This window comes from Oncorhynchus kisutch, linkage group LG23 (genome assembly GCF_002021735.2).
Source record: "Oncorhynchus kisutch isolate 150728-3 linkage group LG23, Okis_V2, whole genome shotgun sequence".
NCBI classification, from domain to species: domain Eukaryota; kingdom Metazoa; phylum Chordata; class Actinopteri; order Salmoniformes; family Salmonidae; genus Oncorhynchus; species Oncorhynchus kisutch.
Genome location: NC_034196.2, coordinates 19,272,443 through 19,299,925, shown reverse-complemented (window position 1 = coordinate 19,299,925; position 27,483 = coordinate 19,272,443). Strand labels below are relative to the sequence as shown.

The following is a 27,483-nucleotide window of genomic DNA, read 5'->3' as shown; positions in this document are numbered from 1 at the left end:
TAGACATCAAAATGTGTATTTATTTGACATCTTGATCTGATTTGGAGGTGAAAGAGATGTATGGAAATCCATAGGAGTGTGCCAAGAGTGCCAAAAAAACAGAAGACAGACGATCCCCTCAGAGAGACGTGAAGTCTCTTCCAGCTGTTATGTTGTCTATTTTAATTTCTCCAATGCTTCATTTCATAGTGAAATGACACAGCTGTGTTTAGCTAAGGAACGATGTCAACCAAAGGCAGTGATGACTACAGGGATTTAGACTGTACTGTCTTGTTTTGGTATATTTAATCTCTTGGTGTCGTCAGGTTTCTCAAAAACTGCTAAGCCTTTTCCTGGAATGAAATATTATTTGGATTTGTCCACAACTGTCCATGTGTAATGCCAGATGGTCAAGTAGCAATGCCACACACACACACACACACACACATACACACACACAAACACACACACACACAGGCGCACGCACGCAGAAAGACACGCGTGCACACACACACCCGCAGAACAGAGGACTATAGGACAAGAAGGGAGAAATTGTGGCTAGAGCTCAATTCAATAAAGGATGCTTTGTTATTCTCCCTCCATCTTCATCGAGTCCCAACAGATAGGAGATAATATCAGGGTTCTAAGTACAATAATGTTGCTCCCGCATTCATTAAACTATTAGAGGGGAATGAAATTGAAACAGCAATCTTTCGCAGGATATCTAACCCAGCACTGCTCTGCCAGTTGGGAATAAAGTCACTGGATTTAATACTTTTTCTATCGCTTTAATGTGCAGTCGGGCTGTGACTGAGCCAAATTGAATTGCTTCTCTTTTTTTTTTTTTACCCTGACACGATATTATCAGTGAACACATAAAACACAGCCCAGCAGGGGATGAAAGATCTGCCTTGACTCCTTGATTATACTGTGATTATGATATCAAACAAAAGAACTGATTCAATTGTCATTCCTGCTGCGTGACGACCCTTGATTAATCAATGTGTTTACATGCTATTGTGATGCATCCTTTTTTCATTTCAGGGATCAGGGAGGTTAACTGATGTGTGTGGCCTTCCTTTTTCAAAAGACAGATATTCAGGATAAAAGAAAGTCCTGTGGTGATAATGCAGTATTTTATTTTTATAAAAAATAGTTTGAAAATGTGTGTTTTTTGGAGGACTCCACTACTAAGCCAAGCAAAATAATAGGCCTTTTGTTATGGCCGATGGAGTCATGACCACTATACAGCACAATGATCGACTCAGACAATACACTTCAACGTGAAAACCTTTAATAAAAGTCGGTCTAAAGCCTTATCCCTGCCCTTTGAGCCCAGGGAGATCCATGACCTGAGTTAATATTAAGGACATCACCCAGACTAAAAATATGTTTGCCTTGGAGCATGAATTTGGGTGGAATTCGATCAAGACTTGCAGGTTACCAAAAACTCTGGGTCAAACTACTAGTTATTTTTTGTTTCAAACACATTTTCTTGAATCAGGAGCAATGCTATTTTAAGACAGTGCAGGTTTCATTTAATTCCAGCCTCAGTGACATGGAGAGGACTTAATGTAAAACACTCCATGCAGACCGTCTCTGTGGTGTGCCATGTGTGTCCCCTAAATAGGGTTCCCCCCGTACTATAAATGACAAGGCTCGATCCCCCCGCTTAACCACCAGTGTGAGCGAAATGAGGTGTGAATTATGAAAAGGCATTTGCAGGAAATCACAACCCATTGAAATGTTGATTAATGAGCAGAGCTGTTCAGTGGGGCAGGAAAAGTTGTGATGTGCATCTTTCCAGAACGCAGGACCGTGGGGGAAAGCAGTGATAAGGGGGATAAAGAAAAAGGCAGAGCTCATGGGGAGGGGTAAGAGGCAATGTTTTCCCCCAGACGTCTCTTCAATATCATACTAAGTAGGGGCAACAGAACACCGTTTTTGCTTCTTGCTCAGAACAAATTATTTAATTATTGACCTTCAAAGTGTGCTCCACATTCTAATGGGGTGTTATATAATGGGGAAAGTGCTTAGCAATGCATAACTAGCGAACCAAAACTTATTATTCTATTATTTCTATTATATTATCTATTATTTCCCAAAAATCTTTTCAATTTGACAGTCTGAATAAAAGTATAAGATGGGTCTGAAATCAATGACGCATCATTGCCATACTGCATCCCAAACAACATTCCCAAAGATGTCCCAAAGGGAAAAGTGAACAGAGTGATGTGCTGATAAAATTATGCCATCTGCTCTTCTCTTGACTACACCCATTAAGAAGATGGACACTGTATCTGTAGCTACAATGAATGCAGCAGAACTAACTGAGCCTCTTAGCTTTCGGAAGAATAGTTCAGCTGTAACCGTCGAAGATTTACCAACACAACCACAGAGTTGACAGAGTCACGTGAACTTTTCCTGGTCTCCCCTGCAAGACTATTGAGCACATCAAGAGTGGGGAGGTGTGTGCACTTCAGCACAGATCAATGCGTGCTTCCTTGGGGCAAACCATGCCAATTTAAAGGTTAGCTTAGTCTTTGACTGTGTCAGGGTTGGCACTCTACCGACTCACACCCCCAGGCAGGCTAGTTCTCATGCCTGTCTGTCAGAAGGGGAAAAGTCTGCCTTAACTCAGCCTTAAACTGTGACAGAACAGCACTACATTTACGGAACATTATTCTATGGTGTGTTTATGTGCAACATCAGCTAAACATGTAGTTTAGCTGTTACAGCGATGGTTCCACATACTATTTGTGTCTCTCAGATTATCTGTGCATTGAGTGAGCGAGGGGGGGGATTGGTGCAGGACTATTCAATTCACACATATATTTGCAGAACAGTTTTGTGTAGGCCTGCTGTAGAGAACAAGTTGAGTCCCTTGCTCGCTTTACAAGCATATGCTTCCAGTAATCTTCCTATATACAGCAATTCGAACGACAACCCACATTTCCCTCGCTTACAGGAAACAAAGGCAAAGAAAAAACATGAGCTGTGACTTCAAAACATAGACTTCATGGGAAATATATTTCCATAATGCATTAAATAGGTCTTCTGAGTTTGAGACAGGGTAAGGAAATTAGTCACTTAATGGAATTCAAGCCCAAGCGTGGCAGGCAATACCATTGTATGTCTCACTCCTTTCTGACATGGGGTGTTGTAAAGCAGACCTAAAAGAGTCAAAGAGAAAATACCACCACAACTCTGACCGCTGAGGCATGCTGTGCAAGGGAAGTTTTAATCGTTGGCACATATTTGCATTAATCATGTAGGCACAGGCAGGGAGCTTTCGCCACCAGCTTTAATTCAGAATACCAATTAATAGAATACCATTTCCATTTCCTGGAAGTACAAACGAGTGGCGGGGTAACTAACAGCCTCCTAGCTGGAGATTTATGATCCAAAGTCCAGACTCAGGATGGGAGGAAATTGAACAAGATGGCCGTGATACTTTCTATCTTTCCTCCTTCCCTCTCTTTTAGGTTTTGACATCACAGGTTGAACAAAGCTCTCCAGGCCTTTGATATAGTTGTATCTGCATTTCAATGAGCTGTGAGGGACAGCATTACTCACATCAATGCTGGCGTCCATCCTCTTTGCAAATCAACACTAGGGAGTTTTTGGAAGTCAGTTTGAATGCTGATGGTGGAGGGAAGAAAGAGAGGGAGCAGAGTCTGTGGAAACTTTTAATAAGATTGCCCGCTGGTCCAAACATATGCCCCGGGGCTCCATGTGGGGTAGTTTGGGAAACACAATCTTATTAGTCCTGCTTCATTTATATTTCATTCACAGCGGACTCTGTCTTCACAGACAGACCAGGAAAAATAAACATTTCTATTGGGTCGTTCCACCTCAAAAAGAACAAGAAAGAGGATTTTGACACCCACCATCTCAGATTATTCCGATTTTTTTTTTATTGTTAGAAACAGATGAGATTAGCATTCCTGCAACATTATTTTGTAGAAATGTAATTTGATCTAAGAGAAATTAAGGTAACTTATTGCCCCCAAATTGGCCATTTTAGTATATAGGATTCACATAATATTCAATAAATACAGTACCTAACATCCAAATACAGTACCTAACATCTGATTTGTACCACTCTTTCTAAACATGAGTTAGTCCAAAGAAATGGTCAACAGCCACCCACACCACCCCACTCCAATCCCACCACAACAACCAGTATATAGAATGAATTCTCTATGTCAGACAAGTAGTATGGATCTCTGGCTCGAAGTATTGTTTCTTCATCCTATGTAATGTATTCTCAGTGAATTTGGTGATGTTTTATTCCCCTGTTCAAATAAATGAAGTTGTTAGGTTTGTGTTCCAGCTTACATCCTGATACTACCAGGTTTGGACCATCTGTCAGTCTGATGGACGAATCTGGGTTTAGTAGATGCAAGGAGAACGCTACCTGCCACAATGCATAGTGCCAACTGTAAAGTTTGGTGGAGGAGGAATAATGGTCTGGGGCTGTTTTTCATGGTTTGGTTTAAGACCCTTAGTTTGGGCTAGGCCCCTTTGTTCCAGTGAAGGGAAATCTTAAAGCTACAGCATACAATGACATTGTAGACAATTCTGTGCTTTTAACTTTGTGGCAACAGTTTGGGGAAGACCCTTCCCTGTTTCAGCATGACAATGCCTCTGTGCACAAAGCGAGGTCCATACAGAAATGGTTTGTCGAGATCAGTGTAGAAGAACTTGACTGGCCTGCACAGAGCCCTGACGTCAACCCCATCGAATACTTTTGGGATGAATTGGAAAGCCATCTGCAAGCTAGGCCTAATCGCCCAACATCAGTGCCTGACCTCACTAATGCTCTTGTGGCTGAATGGAAGCAAGTTCTCGCAGCAATGTCACAACATCTAGCGGAAAGCCTTCCCAGAAGAGTGAAGGCTGTTATAGCAGCAAAGGGGCGGACCAAGTCCATGTTAATGCCCCTGATTTTGAAATGAGATGTTTGATGAGTAATTTTCAAAAAGCACTTTTGATCATTTAGTGTAGGTACCATTGACATGCATTGGATTTGTGCCACAAATGCTACAAAGTTAACATTTGAAACAGTGACCAGATAAACAAAACCAAAGCATGGGTTGCTCTCACACCTTGTCCATAAACTCCTTACAGAGTATGGAAACCAATATGCAATTTTGTAATTTGGGTGAACTATCCCTTTAATATTGAGGGGGTATTCTTAAAAAACGAGCAGGGACATCACTTTCTAGTGGTCAGAACCTTGTAATATGGATAAAGGATAGAACATAAACCTAACACATTTTAGAAATGACACAAAAATGATAATTTTTCTGAACATGTAAAAAACAAAACTAAATTCACTGAGAATACATTACATAACATGAATAAACATTACTCCAAGCTGCAGCTCAATACTAAACTCAGCAAAAAAAGAAATGCCCCTTTGTCAGGACCCTGTCTTTCAAAGATAATTCTTAAAAATCCAAATAACTTCAATGTAAATGGTTTAAACATTGCTTCCCATGCTTGTTCAATTTGCTTGTTCAATTAACCATAAACAATTAATAAACATGCACCAGTGGAACGGTCTTTAAGACACCAACAGCTTACAGGTAGGCAATTAAGGTCACAGTTATGAAAACTTAGGACACTAAAGAGCCATTTCTACTGACTCTGAAAAACACAAAAAGAAAGATTCCCAGGGTCCCTGCTCATCTGTGTGAACGTGCCTTAGGCATGCTGCAAGGAGGCATGAGGACTGCAGATGTGGCCAGGGCAATAAATTGCAATGTCAGTAGTGTGAGACGCCTAAGACAGCGCTACAGGGAGACAGGATGGAGAGCTGATCGTCCTCGCAGTGACAGACCACTTGTAACAACACCTGCAAAGGGCCTCCCGGGTGGTGCAGTGGTTAAGGGTGCTGTACTGCTGCCCCAGCTGTGCCACCAGAGACCCTGGGTTTGCACCCAGGCTCTGTCGTAACCGGCTGTGACCAGGAGGTCCGTGGGGCGAAGCACAATTGGCCTAGCGTCGTCCGGGCTAGGGAGTCGCGAACCAGCGACTCCTGTGGCGGGCCGGGCGCAGTGCACGTCAACCAAGGTTGCCAGGTCCTCTGACACATTGGTGCGGCTGGCTGACATTGGTGCGGGTTGGATGAGCGCTGTGTTAAGAAGCAGTGCGGCTTGGTTGGGTTGTGTATCGGAGGAAGCATGACTTTCAACCTTCGTCTCTCCCGAGCCCGTACGGGAGTTGTAGCGATGAGACAAGATAGTAAATCAATTGGATACCACAAAATTGGGGATAAAAAAATGTTTTAATAAAAAAATTAAACAACACAGGATCGGTACATCCGAACATCACACCTGCGGGACAGGTACAGGATGGCAACAACAACTTCCCAAGTTACACCAGGAACGCTCCATCAGTGCAATAGGTTGAGTGAGGCTGGACTGAGGGCTTGTAGGCCTGTTGTTAGGCAGGTCCTCACCAGACATCACCGGACTGGCAGAAAGTGCTCTTCGCTGACGAGTCGTGGTTTTGTCTCACCAGGGGTGATGGTTGGATTCGCGTTTATCGTCGAAGGAATGAGCGTTACACCAAGGCCTGTACTCTGGAGCTGAATCGATTTGGAGATGGAGGGTCCGTCATGGTCTGGGGCGGTGTGTCACAGCATCATCGGACTTAGCTTGTTGTCATTGTAGGCAATCTCAACGCTGTGCATTATAGGGAAGACATCCTCCTCCTCATGTGGTACCCTTCCTGCAGGCTCATCCTGACATGACCCTCCTGTCCCAGCCTCCAGTATTTATGCTGCAGTAGTTTATGTGTCGGGGGGCTGGGGTCAGTTTGTTATATCTGGAGTACTTCTCCTGTCCTATTCGGTGTCCTGTGTGAATCTAAGTGTGCGTTCTCTAATTCTCTCCTTCTCTCTTTCTTTCTCTCTCTCGGAGGACCTGAGCCCTAGGACCATGCCCCAGGACTACCTGACATGATGACTCCTTGCTGTCCCAGTCCACCTGGCCATGCTGCTGTTCCAGTTTCAACTGACCTGAGCCCTAGGACCATGCCCCAGGACTACCTGACATGATGACTCCTTGCTGTCCCCAGTCCACCTGGCCATGCTGCTGCTCCAGTTTCAACTTCCACCTGACTGTGCTGCTGCTCTAGTTTCAACTGTTCTGCCTTATTATTATTCGCCCATGCTGGTCATTTATGAACATTTGAACATCTTGGCCATGTTCTGTTATAATCTCCACCCGGCACAGCCAGAAGAGGACTGGCCACCCCACATAGCCTGGTTCCTCTCTAGGTTTCTTCCTAGGTATTGGCCTTTCTAGGGAGTTTTTCCTAGCCACCGTGCTTCTACACCTGCATTGCTTGCTGTTTGGGGTTTTAGGCTGGGTTTCTGTACAGCACTTTGAGATATCAGCTGATGTACGAAGGGCTATATAAATGAATTTGATTTGATTTGATTTGAATGCCACCAGCCATACTGCTTGTTCTGTGCGTGATTTCTTGAAAGACAGGAATGTCAGTGTTCTGCCATGGACAGCGAAGAGCCCGGATCTCAATCCCATTGATCACTTCTGGGATCTGTTGGATCGGAGGGTGAGGGCTAGGGCCATTCTCCGCAGAAATGTAATGGAACTTGCAGGTGCCAAGGTGGAAGAGTGGGGTAACATTTCACAGCAAGAACTGGCAAATCTGGTGCAGTCCATGAGGAGGAGACGCACTGCAGTACTTAATGCAGCTGGTGGCCACACCAGATACTAACTGTTACTTTTGATGTTGACCCCCTCTTTGTTCAGGGACACATTATTCCATTTCTGTTAGTGACATATCTGTGGAACTTGTTCAGTTTATGTCTCAGTTGTTGAATCTTGTTATGTTCATACAAATATTTACACAAGTTAAGTTTTCTGAAAATAAACGCAGTTGACAGTGAGAGTACCTTCCTTTTTTTGCACAGTTTACTTGTCAGACAGAGAACTGATACTGATACTGATACTTTTGGGGTGGATTCTGCGGGGGTTTGGTACAAATCTGACTTTAGGTTCTATATTTATTGGACATTATATAAATACACTTTTTTTTTAAGACCAAATTGGGTGCAGTCAATTAGCTTAATTTCTCAGAGATCTAATTATATTTAGACAAAACAATGTTAAAGGAATGCTAATATTTTATGTTTCTAACTGCAGAAACAATTTCAGAACAATCTGAGTGTCACGTTCATCGTAATGATGAGACCAAGGCACAGTGTGAGTGGAGTTCCACATCATTTTAATAAACCGACCGACCGACCGACCGACCGACCGACCGACCGAAACGTGCCGCTACTGTTGTGCACTCAGGCAACTAAATGTAGACAAGATCCCACGAATGCCAATGGGGAAATGGCTACCTAAATATGACCCCCAATCAGAGACAATGATAAACAGCTGTCTCTGATTGGGAACCATATCAGGCCAACATAGACATACAAAAACCCTAGATGACCCACCCTAGTCACTATCACGCCCCAACCAACACAGAGAAAAAACAGCTTACTATGGTCAGGGCGTGACACTGAGATGGTGGGTGTCATGGCTTGCTGAAATGACATGGGATGACCCATTTTTGTAATTTTAATCCTCATCCCTCTATGCTATCAGAGTAGATACCTGCCATGGCAGCGCCCTACTAGGGTATGGAGCATGATGATTATATGATGAAAATTGATTATTTATCAAATGCATACATAATCATTCACACACACACATATACACACATGCCTACCAATATGAAAGCACTCATACAAGTGCGCACACGCATACACACACACACTCCCACACACACAAATAGATGCACGTTTATTGCATAATAAGGCCCAATCTGGAACGGAAAAAAATACACGGAAATCGAAAAAGCCTTGACAGAGGCAAATTAAAACATATAATTATTGCTGGGAACACGTGGATTGTATAACTATTCTATTAATTGTTCTATCTAGTGATTGCGTTTGATCACTGGTACCTTGTGTTGGTGCCAACGAAAAGCAGCAACCAAATGGCAGCAACCAAATAGCAGCAACCAAATAGCAGCAACCAAATAGCAGCAACCAAATAGCAGCCTACTTCCTAGAGAGTAGGAGGATAATTAGCTTCCAGCGTGAGCAGCAGCTGAAACGGCCACCGTAACCTTTCAACAAATTGAGTTGTTATTTTTTAATCATCAAAATGACTGCCACCTTTTCAGAGCCTTAAAGGGCATGCTTAGAATCGATTTACAATTGAAGCTCAAACGGTTAGTTATCTTTTAAGGGGACCAATCAGCTTTGTTGGGTATAACAATCGTTAAATTATGTTTAAGATCTGTTGGTAATAAACAAGGATTTATTTGATTCATAATCTAAGACAGACAAGACATTTAATTCCTATTAAGACACAACATGAATCTCTATCAAACTCATTGCTGTCCAAACGAAGACAGGAACATATTGAGTAGGACCAAGATGGCTCTGTTATAGAGCAGTTTAATATCAATCCATATATCAGGATGAGGCACAATACAGGAGGCAATGTTCACGATTATGTGTGAATCGGTAAAGTTATCACTCACTTTGGAGGAATAAACTGCAGTTCTCAAAAACCATCCCTACAAACAGGAATAAAGAAAAGGAACAACAGTTTGACAACAACATGCTACCTTTTCATGTATAACAATAGCAACCATGTTGACTCTAACTGATGCTTTAAAAAGTGCACATGGCCATGGGCAGAGAGGCATTGGGATCACATAGCCAACTTGCCTGAATATGGACTGAATAATTTAATTAACAAGCTAGCAACAAATTAGCGAGGTGGAACAGCGGCCATTCAGCAACGTTCCAAATGAGATCTGAATTATGCAAGGAAATTAATTAGAATTTCACATATGGGAACCAGATTCATCCTTATCAACCCAAAGCTAGAACTAGTTTATTGCACCTCAGTCGATAGTCTGTTAATTAATACGCTTTTAGTCTATCGCTTGTTCTCTTTTATTTCATAATATATTTCAGATGTACTGCAGGAATACTTGATAATTATCCTTGGAGTGCAGGGAAATATACACCAGACAAGATTAGCTTTTGCCATTACTCTGATACAGTACATGTTAATTCCTTGAAATGAAGGCATATTGGATTCAATTGGCATGGCGACAGTTTCCCTCATGTCTGCAGTTCGCTTTTGTGTGATAAGAATATAGGCTACACTAAATACACAACTGAAAAAAGTCACACTTCTGACAGTGAACTGAAACCATGACAAAACATTGGGTTGTGTCATCACACTAAAAGTACAATGCAATCAAACATGCTGGTTTTTGGACATTTGAGCTATTTCCTCTTTCTGAGGAGTCAGGTTGACACCAGTGTGTTGTGTCATATACAAGGTTGTCGATAAACCATGTGGGTCTTAATGGCAGTCAGTAATCGTATCAAAACAGAAGCAGTGATATGTCAAGACAGTGCTTTGAGGAAGTGAAAGCATGTCAATAAATAAAGAGCAGAGAACATTGAAACCTGTGAGGCCTCGTTACATGACAGTGCTAATGGTGCATAGCTGATGTGGGTTTAGTAAACTGAAATACCATAACCACTGGAGAAATACTTAAGGAAATGGTCCCGTGTGGCTCAGTTGGTGAGCAGGGTTGTGCATTTGGTTCCCACAGGGGATCAGTATGGAAAAAAGTAGGAAAATGTATCCACTCACTCGCTCTGGATAAGAGTGTCTGCTAAAAAAAATGTACAAATGTAGAAAATCACAATCATTTGTCATCAGACAATATTATGTATACTGAGCACCATTGAAAAACAACTTGATGTATTGTAGACAAAGCACTCAAAGGCCATTGAAGGAACCAAAGCCGGACAGACAGAAATAGAGAGTTGCACATTGGTAAGTGATTTTTAAGCAAAAGACTGATAACTGTTAGCTTGGCATGAATGTTAATTGCAAATATAAAGAGACCAGGGAAAGATCATAATACTGTAACAGGCATTGTTATAATTCTCTTTTAGACACAAAAGTGGCCTGTTGCAGGGTATTTGAATCATCGACAGTAGAAGTAGCAGAAATGTAAGACAAGTTAGACAATGGCATAGAGTTCTAGCGTGGTTCATTGTGTTAAATGAAACAGGCTCATCTGATCGCAACGTCCTCTTCTCCTGCCCTTCCACCACTTCCCCTGTTATGGTTATTATTTTGTGTGTCTTCCAAAGCCACCTACTATAGCATTTCCCACCCTGAACCCTTCAAATTGGCCAGTTTAAGAGGTTTATATATCTGCTTCTCATCCACTCTCTCAGTAATAACATCTTAGACAGAGAGGTGGAGTGCACACTTAAAAAGATTCGTTTTCACAAAAATAGTCAAAATATGATTGCTTTAGCAGAGTACTCATCTCTTTGTAGCAATTTCCTATGTAATTTGGAGATGACAAGGACTCTCAATGATGTCTTAAAATGTTGTGTTATGGGTTGTTAAAAGTACCTAGAAATACACTAACACCATAGTAGAATTAGTCAATAAATGCCTACTGTATTTAAACACTAATTACATAGCTTGATTGAGCACCCATATTGCATCTCACTTTGCTAAGTCGCACACAAAATGTGCTTCCTTCGTTGTCAATCAAAACTATTTTCCTTGACTTTTATTAAAATGCTCTTCTCCCCTCTGATGGTAATGTCATACCTCTTAATCAATGCTGAATTGGTCATGATATTGATGAAAACCATATGGCACAAGACAAATGATGTCAAAAAAGAATACCTCCTTCTGTTCTCTCTGATGTGCTAGCTGACATTTGTCTCTCTGTCTTTCCTCCTTGGAAAAAGTGCTATAGTTTCAGTCCATAAAAGTTGGAAAAAATATCCATAAAAGCCATAATTCAATGTTAACCTTTAAGGTAAGGAACAACATATGAAATGAAAAGCTAGCCTAGCTTCTGAAGGGATCATCACACATTGAGAGCAATGTCTTTCTTAGTAGAGTTGACACGTAGCTCACGTCTCACTCTGAATGTTTGAATGGAAAGCGGTAAATGGGGGAAATTACATTACAATTACATTGAAAAGATGATTGAAGAAACATAACACATGGGAGGGAGTATATGTTTCAGAAAAGAACACGTAGCCAAGAGATAATTTACAGCACCATCATAACTCAATTTATGTACCTATACATGGTGCACATTCCGTTCCACAACAATAAACATGAAGTATTTGAGCCATATGGTTAAGATGTCAAGGTAACTGCCAAAATAATGGTACAACTTGAGTAAATGAGGGATACAAAGTATATTGAAATGAGATGCTTCCACAAAGGTGTGGTTCCTGAGTTAATTAAGCAATTAAAATTACATTATGCTTATAAAAATGCTGGGTAGGACATTATTTTGGCTACCATGGCTATGCCCCCCCATAGGATGACAATGCCCCCATATGGCACGAGTGGTGGTTTGCTGGTTTGATGCGCATAAAAAATATATAAGCCATATGTCATGACCATCTCAGTTAACCAGATCACAACCCAATTGAACACTTATGGGAGATTCTGGAGTGGCAGCATTTTCCACTACCATCAACAAAACCAAATTATTGAATTTCTTGTGGGAAAAAGTTCCAGACACTTGTAGAATCTATGCCAAGGTGCATTGAAACTGTTCTGGCTCGTGGTGGACCAACACCCTATTAAGACAATGTATGTCGGTGTTTCCTTTATTTTGGCAGTTACCTTGTATATCCAGAGATTCATGTAAAAAAAATACGTGACTTTCAATGAATAACACTACTTAGTGGACGCTAGTGCCAACTAATAATTTTCACAGTTATTTTTCATTGTTAAAGCAGATAACTCTTGCCCTATTTGTTACTACATATTTATGAACTTCAGGTTTCAGCCACAGGAGCTTAGGTCATGGGGTTTTATCTAATGCACTCGTGAAAAATCTCACCTTTGATGATAAAAAACAAAAAACAAAGAGCAAGCACTACATTACCATTTATAAGTCCTGGTGCCTAAAGATGCCTTTTTCTCAAGCATGGCATATTTTTATCATACAGTATATGGTTCCGAGAACATCTCAGATTGTCATGGTAACCATGTATGGAGTAAGAGCTGAGTTGTATGCAGTGACTTTACTTATCCCTTATGGAAATGCAATGATTTGGATACAACCCCGCGTATGTATTACCTGAAATAAAGCTGTGCTCAATGCTCTACATGAGTGTTGTACCCTCATGGGCAATGCTCTACATGAGTGTTGTACCCTCATGGGCAAGACTAAATATTAAGTGCCTTTGAACACGGTATGGTAGTTGGTGCCAGGCGCACTGGTTTGAGTGTGTCAAGAACTGCAACTCTACTGGGTTTTTCACGCTCAACAGTTTCCAGTGTGAATGGTCCCGTCAGTGTATATGGATGTAGAATAAATATGTATGATTCCATGTCTTTACAAATTGGAGGCATGTAAAGTAAGCTGCAACAGGTTAACACAATGTTGCACTATAAGAACACTATTGTCCACTGTGTTGGTGAATCCTCATGTGAAAGACCTCTGAGTGGTATAAGGCAATATTTAGCAATACATTACATTTGTGGGTAAAACAATTACTCTCTGATAGTTGTGTGAGGCAAAATCCCTTTTAAGCTGGCTCTCAGAGTAGCATAGCAAGAGTTGAGCAGATCTCTCTCGATTCAGCAATTATTTTAACAGCCCCAGTAGAAATTGTAGTATCAGTGTTTGGCTCTCATTCTTAGGGACATACAGCCCAGAGGCCAGTCAAATTACAGCAGCACCCTATCCCCTAATGATCAAGCCATCCATCACACAGCTACCCAACTGCCCCATAAATGTAATTGTTTTACGACTCCGAGCCCGCCCAAACTCCCGCCAAACCTCTGGCATTGGACCTTTCCCATCTCTCCTCCATCTCTCCTCCCGTTGTAAATATGCAAACGACCAACCACGCTCACTCAAAGATGTACTGTATTGCATATCAAATCAACTGTAATATGTTTCCTACAGTACACTATGAGGTGCAATCTAGAACCTAAAAGGGTTTCGGCTATCCCCATAGGAGAACCCTTTAAATAACCCTTTTAGGTTCCATGTAGGACCCTTTCCACAGAGAGTTATAAGTGGAACCAAAATGGGTTCTACATGTTATCAAAAAGGGTTATTTAAAGGGTTCTATGTGGACAGCTGAAGAACCCTTTTGGAACCCTTCTAAGAGTGTAGTTTACAGTATGACAGCCTATAACTTCTAACGTTTCTGGGTGTGGCAATGTAGCTACTCCTAAAATGTCAGTTTCAGACTATATTTTGGGGGGATATTCATGATTTGAGTAAGCCTGGGATCATGACATCTTCATTTTATACCTGTTTGACTTGCTTTCAATATGGAAGCAGGTGGTGTGAACGTTCACACTTTTGCCAATCACAGATTTAGAAATGTCCCAAGATCATTATCCTCATGGAATGCCTAACACTCTTCAGAATGTGGTGGGAAACGACCGGCGCCTACTCCCTTTCCTCTGTATCAATGTGTATGTGTTAATTAGCACATCTTCAACTGCCTAAAGCATCTTAACTCAATGAAGTCAAACTGAATCACATAAATCCTCTAAATTATGGGAGATTATGAATCCTCTAACTGAGAAATTACACATCGCTGAGACATTACACTTACATATAGCACTTCATTATGCGGCAATTCTCATTGTGTCATACTAAGAATAAATGTGGGAATTACATTTCTTTCGAGAGGTTTTACAAAGGTGACAGTAACTCACCATACAGCCTGTTGAGTCGACTCTGCGGTCCGACACACACTTGAAGTTCTTCCTGCAGCCCCCGTTGTCCTGGGAACAGTCTCGGACTGGGCCGAAAGACGCCAGGAGATCATCTACTGTGTCAAAGTAGGTGGACATGATGGCCTCCTCCCTATGATGGGCAGAGAAGAAGAAGACACTGTCATCAATAGCCTGATCAGAATAAAGCCTGAACACTTAACTGAAAGTGGATTTAGAGACTGAGGCTGTCCTACTTTGGAAAACGCACTGGCAGTACTTCTGATGGATTTCAGAACTTGGTTTGGTTAGTTGTACATAGAGAAAAACAGAACAAATACAGCGGTTGGTCATTTTTTGGGGGAATGCTTCAAAATCCACATATCTAACATAAAGCAAAGGTCTCCCCTGTGGCTCAATGTTATTACCACAATAACCCAATCTTTTCCTTTCCTTACAAAAACTGTATTACCTCAATTTCCTAATGTTGTGACCCTCATATTAGTGCTATCATATTGTTACAAGATAAATCATGATACAACCATTACTTTGAAAAAGAGAGAGTTTGAAAAGGAGACATATCGTCCGTTACTTTGAAAAAGAGTGCGCTTGAAAAGACATATCGTCCGTTCTGTCCTTGGTGTGTCTGTTCTGTCCATTACTTCTGCTTGGATATGTTGCTACTTTGTCGTGATGTGGACTGTGGGAAAATGGTACAGATGGAATCAGATGAATGATTATGCATTTCAGGAGAGACAGAATGACAGAGATCCGCCAGCCATTTAAAGCTTAAATCAATTCCATTGTGGAATCGATCTCCAAAATATATACTCGGATGTTTGGGCCATTGTCCAAGCTCTGTATGCAACAAATGGATATTTGGTCCTGATGGAATAAAGAAAACATAGAAAGCAAGGTCAATGATGAGAGAGAGAGAGAGAGAGAGAGAGAGAGAGAGAGAGAGAGAGATGTATTTAATTCTTCAAGGAAGAGGAAATATGATACAGATCTCAGACCACGATACACATATTATGTCGAGGATGGGAATATGCAATAAGGCTGCACATATCTATTGTGAATAATCAGGGCAGAAAGGAAAAAGGTTAGCAGCATTTTAGGCTGCTGCTACATTGTTGACTGGCGCTATTGAATGATAATTACTACCAGATAGCAAGGTCTTAACCCTTTACACCTGTGGGAAATGTCTCCAAGTGGCCGCACAACTCTCCAAAGTGTGCACAGTTCCTACATAATTTCAATGCACTTTTTTTTAGCTCAAAGAAGAGTCTTCAATGATAAGGTGTTTTTTAAAAATCTATCCTAGCTGTGCCATTGATAAACTAAAGCAAGCACACTTGTAGTTGTTTTGTTTGGATCACAACCCTTTATCCCTGCCATCACACAAATACTGTTGTTTTTTTACGCAATCCAAAAACGTCCCTGTTTAAATATCAATCTGCGTCAGGTGGGCATCATTTGAAAGCTTGTTATATTGCCAACATGACTAGCTAAGTTATAAAATGTGATCTTACAATGTTAAGCTTTCACAAGGCAATTCAGAGAAAGAGAGTGTCATTTTGGTGAGCATAGGGTTGTGTGCATTCAAGCGCATGTTCCACGGCAAATCTTCTTCACAATAGACAAACTCATTCTGTACAGAACAACCCAGTGTGATGTCACGTCATCTTGTAGCTTATATCAAACCTAGTTATCATAAACATTGATGCTGTATATGACATGAGTTTTATGATATGGAAGTGTGCAAATTTGGATTCACAGGTGTTTGGCTTGCTTGTATGACATCAAAGTGGTATTTATTATAATCCTCAACGTCTCATCTTTCAGAACACATTGAGTCCTTTTAATTTACAGGCCTTCCCTCACTCAAACAACAAAAAATGCAGGAGTGATGGGGGCAACTTCTTGTCCCGTGCGGTACTCATGTACAGAACAAGACTGTCAGTCAAACAAAACCCATACAGCGCTATGAAGCACAGAGCCTGAGCTCTGAAGTAATTTATAGCACGCTACTGTACAGCCACTGCTTTCCAATTGTTGTGTCTTTACTATGGATTAAATTATATAACATGCTATTTTATAAAATCAATTCTCTGTAATTAATATTACCTGATTAAACTAATCATGTAAATGTAATTAACTAGGAAGTCGGGGCACCACGGAAGAATGTTTATAGAGCTGTTATCTTCCGAATAAACTCTTAAAGACCTGGTTGTAACGGCTGTCGTATGAAGGAGAAGAGGAGGACCAATGGTAAGTGAGTGAGTAAGTGTCCATATTTAATAGAACAAACTGAGCATGAAAAAATCTCACAGACACAGACACAGAAAATAATCACCCACAACTCAAAAGTGAAACCAGGCTACCTAAGTATGGTTCTCAATCAGGGACAACGATTGACAGCTGCCTCTGATTGAGAACGGAACATAGACTGCCCACCCCAACTCACACCCTGACCATACTAAAACAAACACAAAACAAAGGAACTAAGGTCAGAACGTGACAGTACCCCCCGCCAAAGGTGCGGACTCCAGGCGCAAAACCTGAACCTATAGGGGAGGGTCTGGGTGGGCGTCTGTCCGCGTTGGCGGCTCTGGCGCGAGACGTGGACCCCACTCCACCATAGTTTTTGTCCGCCTCTCCACCTGCCTCTGTGGCCTCTTTAGAGCGGCAACCCTCGCAGCCGACCTCGGACTGGGGACCCTAGCCCCAGGTTCCGAATGGACGGGAGATTCCGGCAGCACCGGACAGACGGGAGTTTCCGGAAGCTCCGGAGTGAAGGGCGACTCCGGCAGTCTTGAGATTTCGGCCACTGCTGCTGCTGCTGCCCGTTACCACGCTGCTTGGTCCTTTGGTGGTGGGTGATTCTGTAACGGCTGTCGTATGAAGGAGAAGAGGAGGACCAATGCACAGCATGGTGAGTGTCCGTATTTAATAGAACAAACTGAACACGACAAAATACAAAAATAACAAAGTGAAATAACAAACCGAAACAGTTCAGTGTGGAACACAGAGACACAGAAAATAATCACCCACAACTCAAAAGTGAAATAAGGCTACCTAAGTATGGTTCTCAATCAGGGACAACGATTGACAGCTGCCTCTGATTGAGAACTATACCAGGTCAAACACAGAATCCCAAATTATAGAAAAAGGAACATAGACTGCCCACCCCAACTCACACCCTGACCATACTAAAACAAATACAAAACAAAGGAACTAAGGTCAGAACGTGACACTGGTAATATTTTATATCAATAGCAGTCAATTATTAATTGTCACCTTATTCAGTCTCATCTGAATGTCGTAAAATTCTTGGTTATCTTCACAAACCCTGGCTAACAAAATGTGGTTTATTTATATAGTAAATACCTAAATAATCACACAGAATTACATATACACAGGATGGATCATACATTGATTACTAATTATTTCATAAAATAAAATGAAACGAAACCGATATGACGGCTGGTTACACAAAGAAATGGGGTTGGGTTTCAATGAAAGTGCGGGAAGACTGAGGAACAAAAGGATTGGGTCTCTATCAGACCTTATGAAGCTATGCTATCGTAAAATACAGAATCTTATGCATTCTAAATAACGCCCATTTGGAAAAGGAAAATGCAAGAAATATATTTACTCTGAGCTGCACTTTGATAGATTGGTCAAAGATTGAAGGCTGCCCAGCAGAGATCTCCCTTGTCCTTTGAAGGATATTTCTGGGCGGAAACCTTGCAGTCTGTCATCTCGTGGTGGAACGGAAACATTGCAGTACCCTGTCGTTCTGAGGAGATTGTTCGTCCTTTTGTAGGCCACACATGTTTACAGCTGCTGTGGATAACTCAACGTTGAGGATGTATCACTCCTTTAGTGAATAAGAGTTCACAGCTCATACCAAGTTGCGATACTATAAGCTCATGCTATATATATGCGGTGACCTCACCCATTACAACCAGCATGTCCAGAGATACTACCTCTTATCATCACCCAGTGCCTGGGCTTACCTCTGCTGTACCCGCACCCCACCATACGCGCATTATGCCCTGAATATATTCTACCATGCCCAGAAATCTGCTCCTTTTATTCTTTGTCCCCAACGCTCTAGTAGGCGACCAGTTTTGATAGCCTTTAGCCGCACGCTCTTCCTACTCCTCCTCTGTTCCGCGGGTGATGTGGAGGTAAACCCAGGCCCTGCATGTCCCCAGGCACCCTCATTTGTTGACATCTGTGATCGAAAAAGCCTTGGTTTCATGCATGTCAACATCAGAAGCCTCCTCCCTAAGTTTGTTTTACTCACTGCTTTAGCACACTCTGCCAACCCTGATGTCCTTGCCGTGTCTGAATCCTGGCTTAGGAAGGCCACCAAAAATTCGGAGATTTCCATAGACAAGTATAACATTTTCCGTCAAGATAGAACTGCCAAAGGGGGAGGAGTTGCATTCTACTGCAGAGATAGCCTGCAAAGTAATGTCATACTTTCCAGGTCCATACCCAAACAGTTCGAACTCCTAATTTAAAAAATGAATCTCTCCAGAAATAAGTCTCTCACTGTTGCCGCCTGCAACCGACCCTCCTCAGCTCCCAGCTGTGCCTGGACACCATTTATGAATTGATCGCCCCCCATCTAGCTTTCAGAGTTTGTTCTGTTAGGTGACCTAAACTGGGATATGCTTAACACCCTGGCAGTCCTACAATCTAAGCTAGATACCCTCAATCTCACACAAATCATCAAGGAACCCACCAAGTACAACCCTAAATCTGTGAACAAGGGCACCCTCATAGACGTTATCCTGACCAACTGGCCCTCCAAATACACCTCCGCTGTCTTCAATCAGGATCTCAGCAATCACTGCCTCATTACCTGTATCCGCTATGGGTCCGCAGTCAAACGACCATCCCTCATCACTGTCAAACGCTCCCTAAAACACTTCTGCGAGCAGGCCTTTCTAATCGACCTGGCCCGGGTATCCTGGAAGTATATTGACCTCATCCCGTCAGTTGAGGATGCCTGGTCATTCTTTAAAAGTAACTTCCTCACCATCTTAGATAAGCATGCTCTGTTCAAAAAATGCAGAACTAAGAACAGATATAGCCCTTGGTTCACTCCAGACCTGACTGCCCTCGACCAGTACAAAAACATCCCGTGGCGGACTGCGATAGCATCGAATTGTCCCCGCAATATGCAACTGTTCAGGGAAGTCAGAAACCAATACACTCAGTCTGTCAGGAAAGCAAAGGCCAGCTGTAGCTCTAACTCCAAAAAGTTCTGGGACACTGTAAAGTCCATAGAGAACAAGAGCACCTCCTCCCAGCTGCCCACTGCACTGAGGCTAGGTAACACGGTCACCACCGATAAATCCATGATAATCGAAAACTTCAACAAGCATTTCTCAACGGCTGGCCATGCCTTCCTCTTGGCTACTCCAACCTCGGCCAACAGCTCCGCCCCCCCCGCAGCTACTCGCCCAAGCCTCCCTAGCTTCTCCTTTACCCAAATCCAGATAGCAGATGTTCTGAAAGAGCTGCAAAACCTGGAACCATACAAATCAGCTGGGCTTGACAATCTGGCCACTCTATTTCTGAAACTATCCGCCGCCATTGTCGCAACACCAGCCTGTACAACCTCTCTTTTGTATCGTCTGAGATCCCCAAGGATTGGAAAGCTGCCGCAGTCATCCCCCTCTTCAAAGGGGAGACACCCTGGACCCAAACTGTTACAGACCTATATCCATCTCGAATCCCACTGTACCTTCTCCGCTGTGCAATCTGGTTTCCGAGCTGGTCACGGGTGCACCTCAGCCACACTCAAGGTACTAAACGATATCATAACCGCCATCGATAAAAGACAGTACTGTGCAGCTGTCTTCATCGACCTGGCCAAGGCTTTTGACTCTGTCAATCACCATATTCTTAACGGCAGACTCAGTAGCCCCGGTTTTTCTAATGACTGCCTTGCCTGGTTCAACTACTTTGCAGACAGAGTTCAGTGTGTCAAATCGGAGGGCATGTTGTCCGGTCCTCTGGCAGTCTCTATGGGGTGCCACTGGGGTTCAATTCTCGGTCCGACTCTTTTCTCTGTATATATCAATGATGTTGCTCTTGCTGCGAGCGATTCCCTGATCCACCTCTATTCAGACGACACCATTCTGTATACTTCTGGCCCTTCCTTGGACACTGTGCTATCTAACCTCCAAACGAGCTTCAATGCCGTACAACACTCCTTCCGTGGCCTCCAACTGCTCTTAAACGCTGGTAAAACCAAATGCATGCTTTTCAACCGTTCTCTGCCTGCACCCGCACGCCCGACTAGCATCACCACCCTGGATGGTTCCGACCTAGAATATGTGGACATCTAGACTCATGTCTCCTTCCAAACTCATATCAAACATCTCCAATCTAAAATCAAATCTAGAGTCGGCTTTCTATTTCGCAACAAAGCCTCCTTCACTCACGCTACCAAACTTACCCTAGTAAAACTGACTATCCTACCGATCCTCGACTTTGGCGATATCTACAAAATAGCTTCCAATACTCTACTCTGAAAACTGGATGCAGTTTATCACTGTGCCATCCGTTTTGTTACTAAAGCACCTTATACCACCCACCACTGCGACCTGTATGCTCTAGTCGGCTGGCAATCGCTACATATTTGTTGCCAGACCCACTGGCTCCAGGTCATCTACAAGTCCATGCTAGGTAAAGCTCCACCTTATGTCAGTTCACTGGTCACTAAGGCAAAACCCACCCGTAGCACGCGCTCCAGCAGGTGTATCTCACTGATCATCCCTAAAGCCAACACCTCATTTGGCCGCCTTTCCTTCCAGTTCTCTGCTGCCTGTGACTGGAACGAATTGCAAAAATCGCTGAAGTTCGAGACTTTTATCTCCCTCACCAACTTTAAACATCTGCAATCTGAGGAGCTAACCGATCGCTGCAGCTGTACATAGTCCATCGGTAAATAGCCCACCCAATTTACCTACCTCATCCCCATACTGTTTTTATTTATTTACTTTTCTCCTCTTTTGCACACCAGTATCTCTACCTGCACATGACCATCTGATCATTTATCACTCCAGTGTTAATCTGCAAATTTTTTATTATTTGCCTACCTCCTCATGCCTTTTGCACACAATGTATATAGACTCTTTTTTTCTTTTTTTCTACCGTGTTATTGACTTGTTTATTGTTTACTCCATGTGTAGCTCTGTGTTGTTGTCTGTTCACACTGCTATGCTTTATCTTGGCCAGGTCGCAGTTGTAAATGAGAACTTGTTCTCAACTAGCCTACCTGGTTAAATAAAGGTGAAATAAAAATAAAAATAAAAATTCTAGCTGGTATAGTCAAATTTATCCTTCCAGCGTGGCGATCGTCACCTCCATGTTGAAATTCGTCCTTCTAAACATATGGACATAGTCCTCAAATCATCGGGAACACAATGTTAATTTCGTTAGGTAGTAGTCGTTCAACCATTCGCAACCAGAGCTCACACTGAGGTTGGCTTAGTTGGCCATGAATTGGGTCACAGGGGCTCTTATAGAAATTTAGTAAAGGCCTATTCATGTGGGCGTGGCCACTGATTGAGCATATTTTACTTCTGAAAACAATGATCTTATTTTAAAAACAAAAATTACATTTAATCTTTTCACAAATAGTTTCATATTTAAACATTTAAATTGCACAAGAATTCCATGTGAATCTGATGTGTAGACTTTCCAAGATACAGTTTATGTTGTCCTATCATCAGTAATAATGTCTCAGATGACAACTGATCTGACATCATATTCTTTAAGTAGCAACGGATACTTTCAACTGGTTGGATTACCGAAATATTGTTCGGTTCCCAACCCTTTGATGTTACAATACTCTCCCTATGTTAACAACGGACTTTCCAAGTGTCCATTCTGTAGAGTGGAGAGAAAAAGGGGGAAAGGTATTTATGGGGGGGTCATAAACCTCCCCCAACAGGGCAACGTCATGACACAATGTAGGCACTTATCAGTGGCCAAATCAGAAATGTTCAACCTGTATACAGGTACAATTGTAAAAGGCTTCTAAAGTGACAGAGAGAGACATAGCGAAGGAGAATATAAATAGTATGGGCTGTGTGAGAGATGAGAACAGGGAGATAGAGCTACAAAGTGAGACAGATAGACAGACAAATTAACAGACAGACAGGCAGACAGAGAAATAGAGGCACATACACACAGATATTGAAGAGAAAATACCCAAGGACACCACTCTTCCTGGCACAGTACTACCAGCAAACAACAAAAGCATGTGTGCCACCATATCACTGCCACCCGTTTGTTCAGAGCCACCAAAGCTGCCATGTCTGTCCCTGTCCTCTGGCCTGTCGTGTTGGGGAGCAGGTGGGAGTCTACAGGCGTAAAAGTGATGAGAGGGATTACGAATGGTGGCTTTTTGGTCCGATCGCTTCCAATATGATTGGACATGATTTCCCAAGGCCAAAGATCTGGCAGTGCGCAGGGGCCTGCCAGCTTACAGTAGGTACAGGAGGCTGATGCCTGATAGCCCTCTGCCTCACACAGGTGCCCGCTCTGCCCAGATCACAGGAAATTAACAAATCATTAGAGGTGTAATAACATATAATGAAGCCATGAGTATTCCCTGTGTTTAATCTGAGCTAAACCACGTAGTGCCAGCTGGCTGTCCTGTAAATTCTCTGTTAACCTATTTGTACATTTTTGAGGTTACTGCTTGTCAGGTAATGTGATCTTGTACTACTCAGATCTAGAGTAGCAGTTCACCATGGTAACTAATAGAAATAGGTATAAAGAAATGCAGAAGCATGTTTTTTTCAATTGGTATCATCAAAGGCAATACAAGATTTTAACAGAGACAAAAATAGTGTCCATGATGAAAGGACATCCATCTTGGCCAGTGCAAAACAAAGAGTAGCCAGCCACAATGAGAATCTGTTGAGCAACATACAAATATCAATCTGAAGGGGATATTGTTTTGAGCTCCTTCTTATATTGTAATCATCTGCCAGAAAACAAAAAGCAATCTCTACGGTACCAAAAGTAAAAGATGGATTAGAAAATACTGAAAAAATAGGACAGTGTGACAATAATACAGTGTCTTATTTACTGCAGCTACACAGTATCATTGTGACAAACTTGGTTCACCTAGAGTTCTTATTCCAAATGGTATGGTATGTGTGTAAGCATAGCCGCGGAAAGTAGGGGTGTTGACGATGCTGTAGCAGCCCCTGAAAAATCCAAAATAATTCTGGAAAAAATACATTTTCAAAAAAAAGTAGTGCACTGGGTCTTTAATAGTCCTTTACTAGTGGACCGATATAGACAAATATTGCCGATATAGACGATATTGGCAAAAAAATCACAGCACCCCTACCCCCAAACTACTTCCTGTTGATGTGTGGAAGGGAAGAGCTTAACAGTGAAACGATCACTAAAACTCTATATTATAATGATCTTGTCATAGGTTCCCTCTGGAATGCCTTTTAACTGTTTTATTCCTCAGTGACATTATACAGTGCTAGCAAAATGTCTTACTGCTCCAGTCTCCTGTTCAAGTGCTACATCAACTTTATGCTCTATGGTTATCTCAAATACACTACAGTTATTTAAACATCCAGTTCACATTGTGCAAACGGTTGGAATGATTATATTTTCATCTCTCTATCTTAGCTCTGCTTGCAATATGAAACACAAAGGCAACACATACTGTACACCTGCATCAAACACACACCCACACACACAGTTATTTATTTCCAGTTGGATCACAGGAGAGAAAGCATTTTGTGAGAAGAGTGTTGAGAAGGAGATGGATGAGTTGGTGGTGAATGCCGCATGCAGGGGAGAAGGGGCAGTAGTGAAGGGTGAATTATTGATCTTAGGCCTGACCTGCCTCCCTGCTGCGTTCTGACTCCACAGGGGAGATGGGGTCAAAGGTCAAAACAGAGGTTTGAATCATGCTGCGAACACCTTTCCATGGATATGTCACTGTTTTCCACTGGGGTGGAATGGATATAGAGGCAATAACAGTTACGTGTTAACTTGAAACCAATATAGCTCCTCTCTGTTTGGAAATATTGCTTTAATCAATGGCAGGACTCTGAAAATAGCCTTTTATTCATTCCAATGTTTTTTTCCCTGAATCACTGTTATGACAAACTATCACTCTGGCCTCTCAATCTTCTATGGAATGGGAGTGGGAACACAATTTTGCAGGGTCAGTTTACGGGGTGGTGCGATCGCACACAATTACAGCAACTTCAATATTTTATGGAGTTGATCCGATGGCAATTTACTATGTATGAAACTGTCATTTGTGAGGCATCGTGGTTAGGGGCTGATGGCAGGTCGCGTACCGGGTTTTAATTGGAGAGCCGGCATTGATTGGACGCACTTGTCAACATGCGTGATGGAGGGCCGAGGATATCAGCATGCTCCATCCATTAACTTTTATTGCTAATAAAGCGAACAGGCACCGCCCGCTGGCATTGTCACAGCCTTTACCAGGTAGAGTGGAGGAGTGAGAGAGAGAGAGAGAAGAAAAAACAACACACATATACATGCACAGACACACACACAGACACAAAAGTGAAAAAAGGGTTGAGGGACCCATTTTGTGTACTATTAAGTGGTGTATTAAGGAGCTGACTCCTAGGTGGCATAGCAGTGCTGATGAGGAAGAATAAAGGGGTCAGGCTGGAGGAGGCCTAGAGGAATGTGTTAGCTCATGGCAGCACCACAAGCCGAGAGATCGCTTAAGTGTCAACACCTCACCATGCCTGACAATGTGTTAGGAGTGGAGAGAAACAATAGAGACAACATGTCAACAGGTCCATCTAAGGAAAGATGCAGAGGATAGATGGTTGCTCTCTCACCTGCAGAGCACCGGAAACATGCCTGAATATGCAGTGTGCTTTAAAAGCTAGACACAGCAAGCTATTCAGTAGAGCATGACCTTCCGCAGTTCCGTCACAATAACTAACACGATCTGAATAGAGATGCAGGTATTGTTTTTGTTTCTGTGGCAACCTTATATCATGAGGACTCCCATGTCTTCGAGGTTGGCTGAAGAAAATTGAACCATAATTTAAACTGAAAGCTAATGTTAGTTTTTTGTCAACTTAACTGACTGCCAAGCTTTGATGAGAACATTAAATATATAAAAAAAATTGCTAGATACTAAAATTAGAAATGAAGAAAGCTTTGTTTGAAGTTCAGACTCTTTTTTTCCACTTAGGCTTTGAGGGAAAGACAACTCTGGAGCTTTATTACAAGTCCTGAATCAAACACCCAAACAACCTCAGCTTCTCCTTATGAAAGACAGTAGCTACATGTTTGGATAATGGGACCACCTCTGCCGGTCAGTTGAGTCTGGATACTGAATCCCATGTCTACTGTGAGGTTAGCGGGTTTAGAAGGAACTCCTGTGGGAAAAATAGTTGTTTTTCTTGGAAAAGGAACAAAAGTGTTTTCTTTGGAACAGGGCCTTGGGGAATAGAGCACACAGGGAGGAACGACATGACTCAACAAAGGGGAACAACAGACTGTGAGTGACAGGCAGATAGGTGCTATTGTGCTAACAAACCATGTACCCCTTTCTAGTGCTTTGTCTGCACTGTCTTATCGTTGTGACAATTAAGAGAAAAAATGAACAAATACAATGGGATGCATATTGCAAATCACATTATTTCAAGGTATCAAAGTAGTTACCTCTATGGGATCAGTATCCCCCCCACGGGAATGGTTGAGCTAACGTGCGCTAATGTGATTAGCATGACGTTTTAAGTAACAAGAACATTTCCCAGGACATAGACATATCTGATATGGGCAGAAAGCTTCAATTCTTGTTAATCTAACTGCACTGTCCGATTTACAGTAGCTATTACAGTGAAAGAATGCCATGCTATTCTTTGAGGAGAGTGCACAGTTATGTACTTGAAAATGTATCAATAAACCAATTAGGCACATTTGGGCAGACTAAAACATTTTGAACAGTAATGCAATGGTTCATTGGATGAGTGTAAAACGTTGCACATATAATGCTGCCATCCAGTGGCCAACATCTAAATTGCACCTAAATTGCAATAATACATTGTGGCCTTTCTCTTGCATTTCAAAGGGAAGATTTGTCCCCTATAAACTCCAGGCAGAGCAATATACTCACTGACTTAATGAATCATTAGAGTGAAACAGCTGCACATCAAGCAAGACATCAAGGGGCTTAGCGACTAAGTCTGAAACCCAGTCTTAAGATGAATACATCCTTACTAACAGCACACACATAGACATAGAGGAGCAGGTTACAGAATACATTAATATAGAGAGCCCTGCTTTTTTCTAAAGAGGGAGAAGGGAAAGTGAAAGAGAGGGTTGTGTGGAGAAAAGGAAAGGAAAGGGGAAGAGAGGGAGATGGAAGAAATAGAGTGCAAAGATAACAAGAATAGGAGATAAACATGGAGGAAGAGAGAGAGGGGAAGAAAGGACGGCAATATGGGAAGTGCTGTCAAACACATCATTGTGCGATTAAAACATACTGCGCCGTTCAGTCAGATAGCCAGAGGACATGCGATCTGGCTCCTCTGAAAAGAGACATGAAACTCACAGAGTCTCACTGAGTCTTCACTGAGGGAAGACTGTAGCGCTGTATAGTCTTTCATGTGCAGCTGTGCACACAGCTCAACAG

General features: G+C 42.2%; 1 protein-coding gene across 1 annotated transcript in view; it reads right to left on the bottom strand.

The window, feature by feature from the left end:
- The window catches only part of LOC109868476 (astrotactin-2), a 413,904-nt gene that overhangs the window by 163,525 nt on the left and 222,896 nt on the right, over positions 1 to 27,483 (bottom strand). Inside the window, exon 11 of the mRNA XM_031802536.1 lies at positions 14,784 to 14,934. Within this exon, the coding sequence (XP_031658396.1) occupies positions 14,784 to 14,934 (151 nt within the window). The remainder of the gene's footprint in view (positions 1 to 14,783; positions 14,935 to 27,483) is intronic.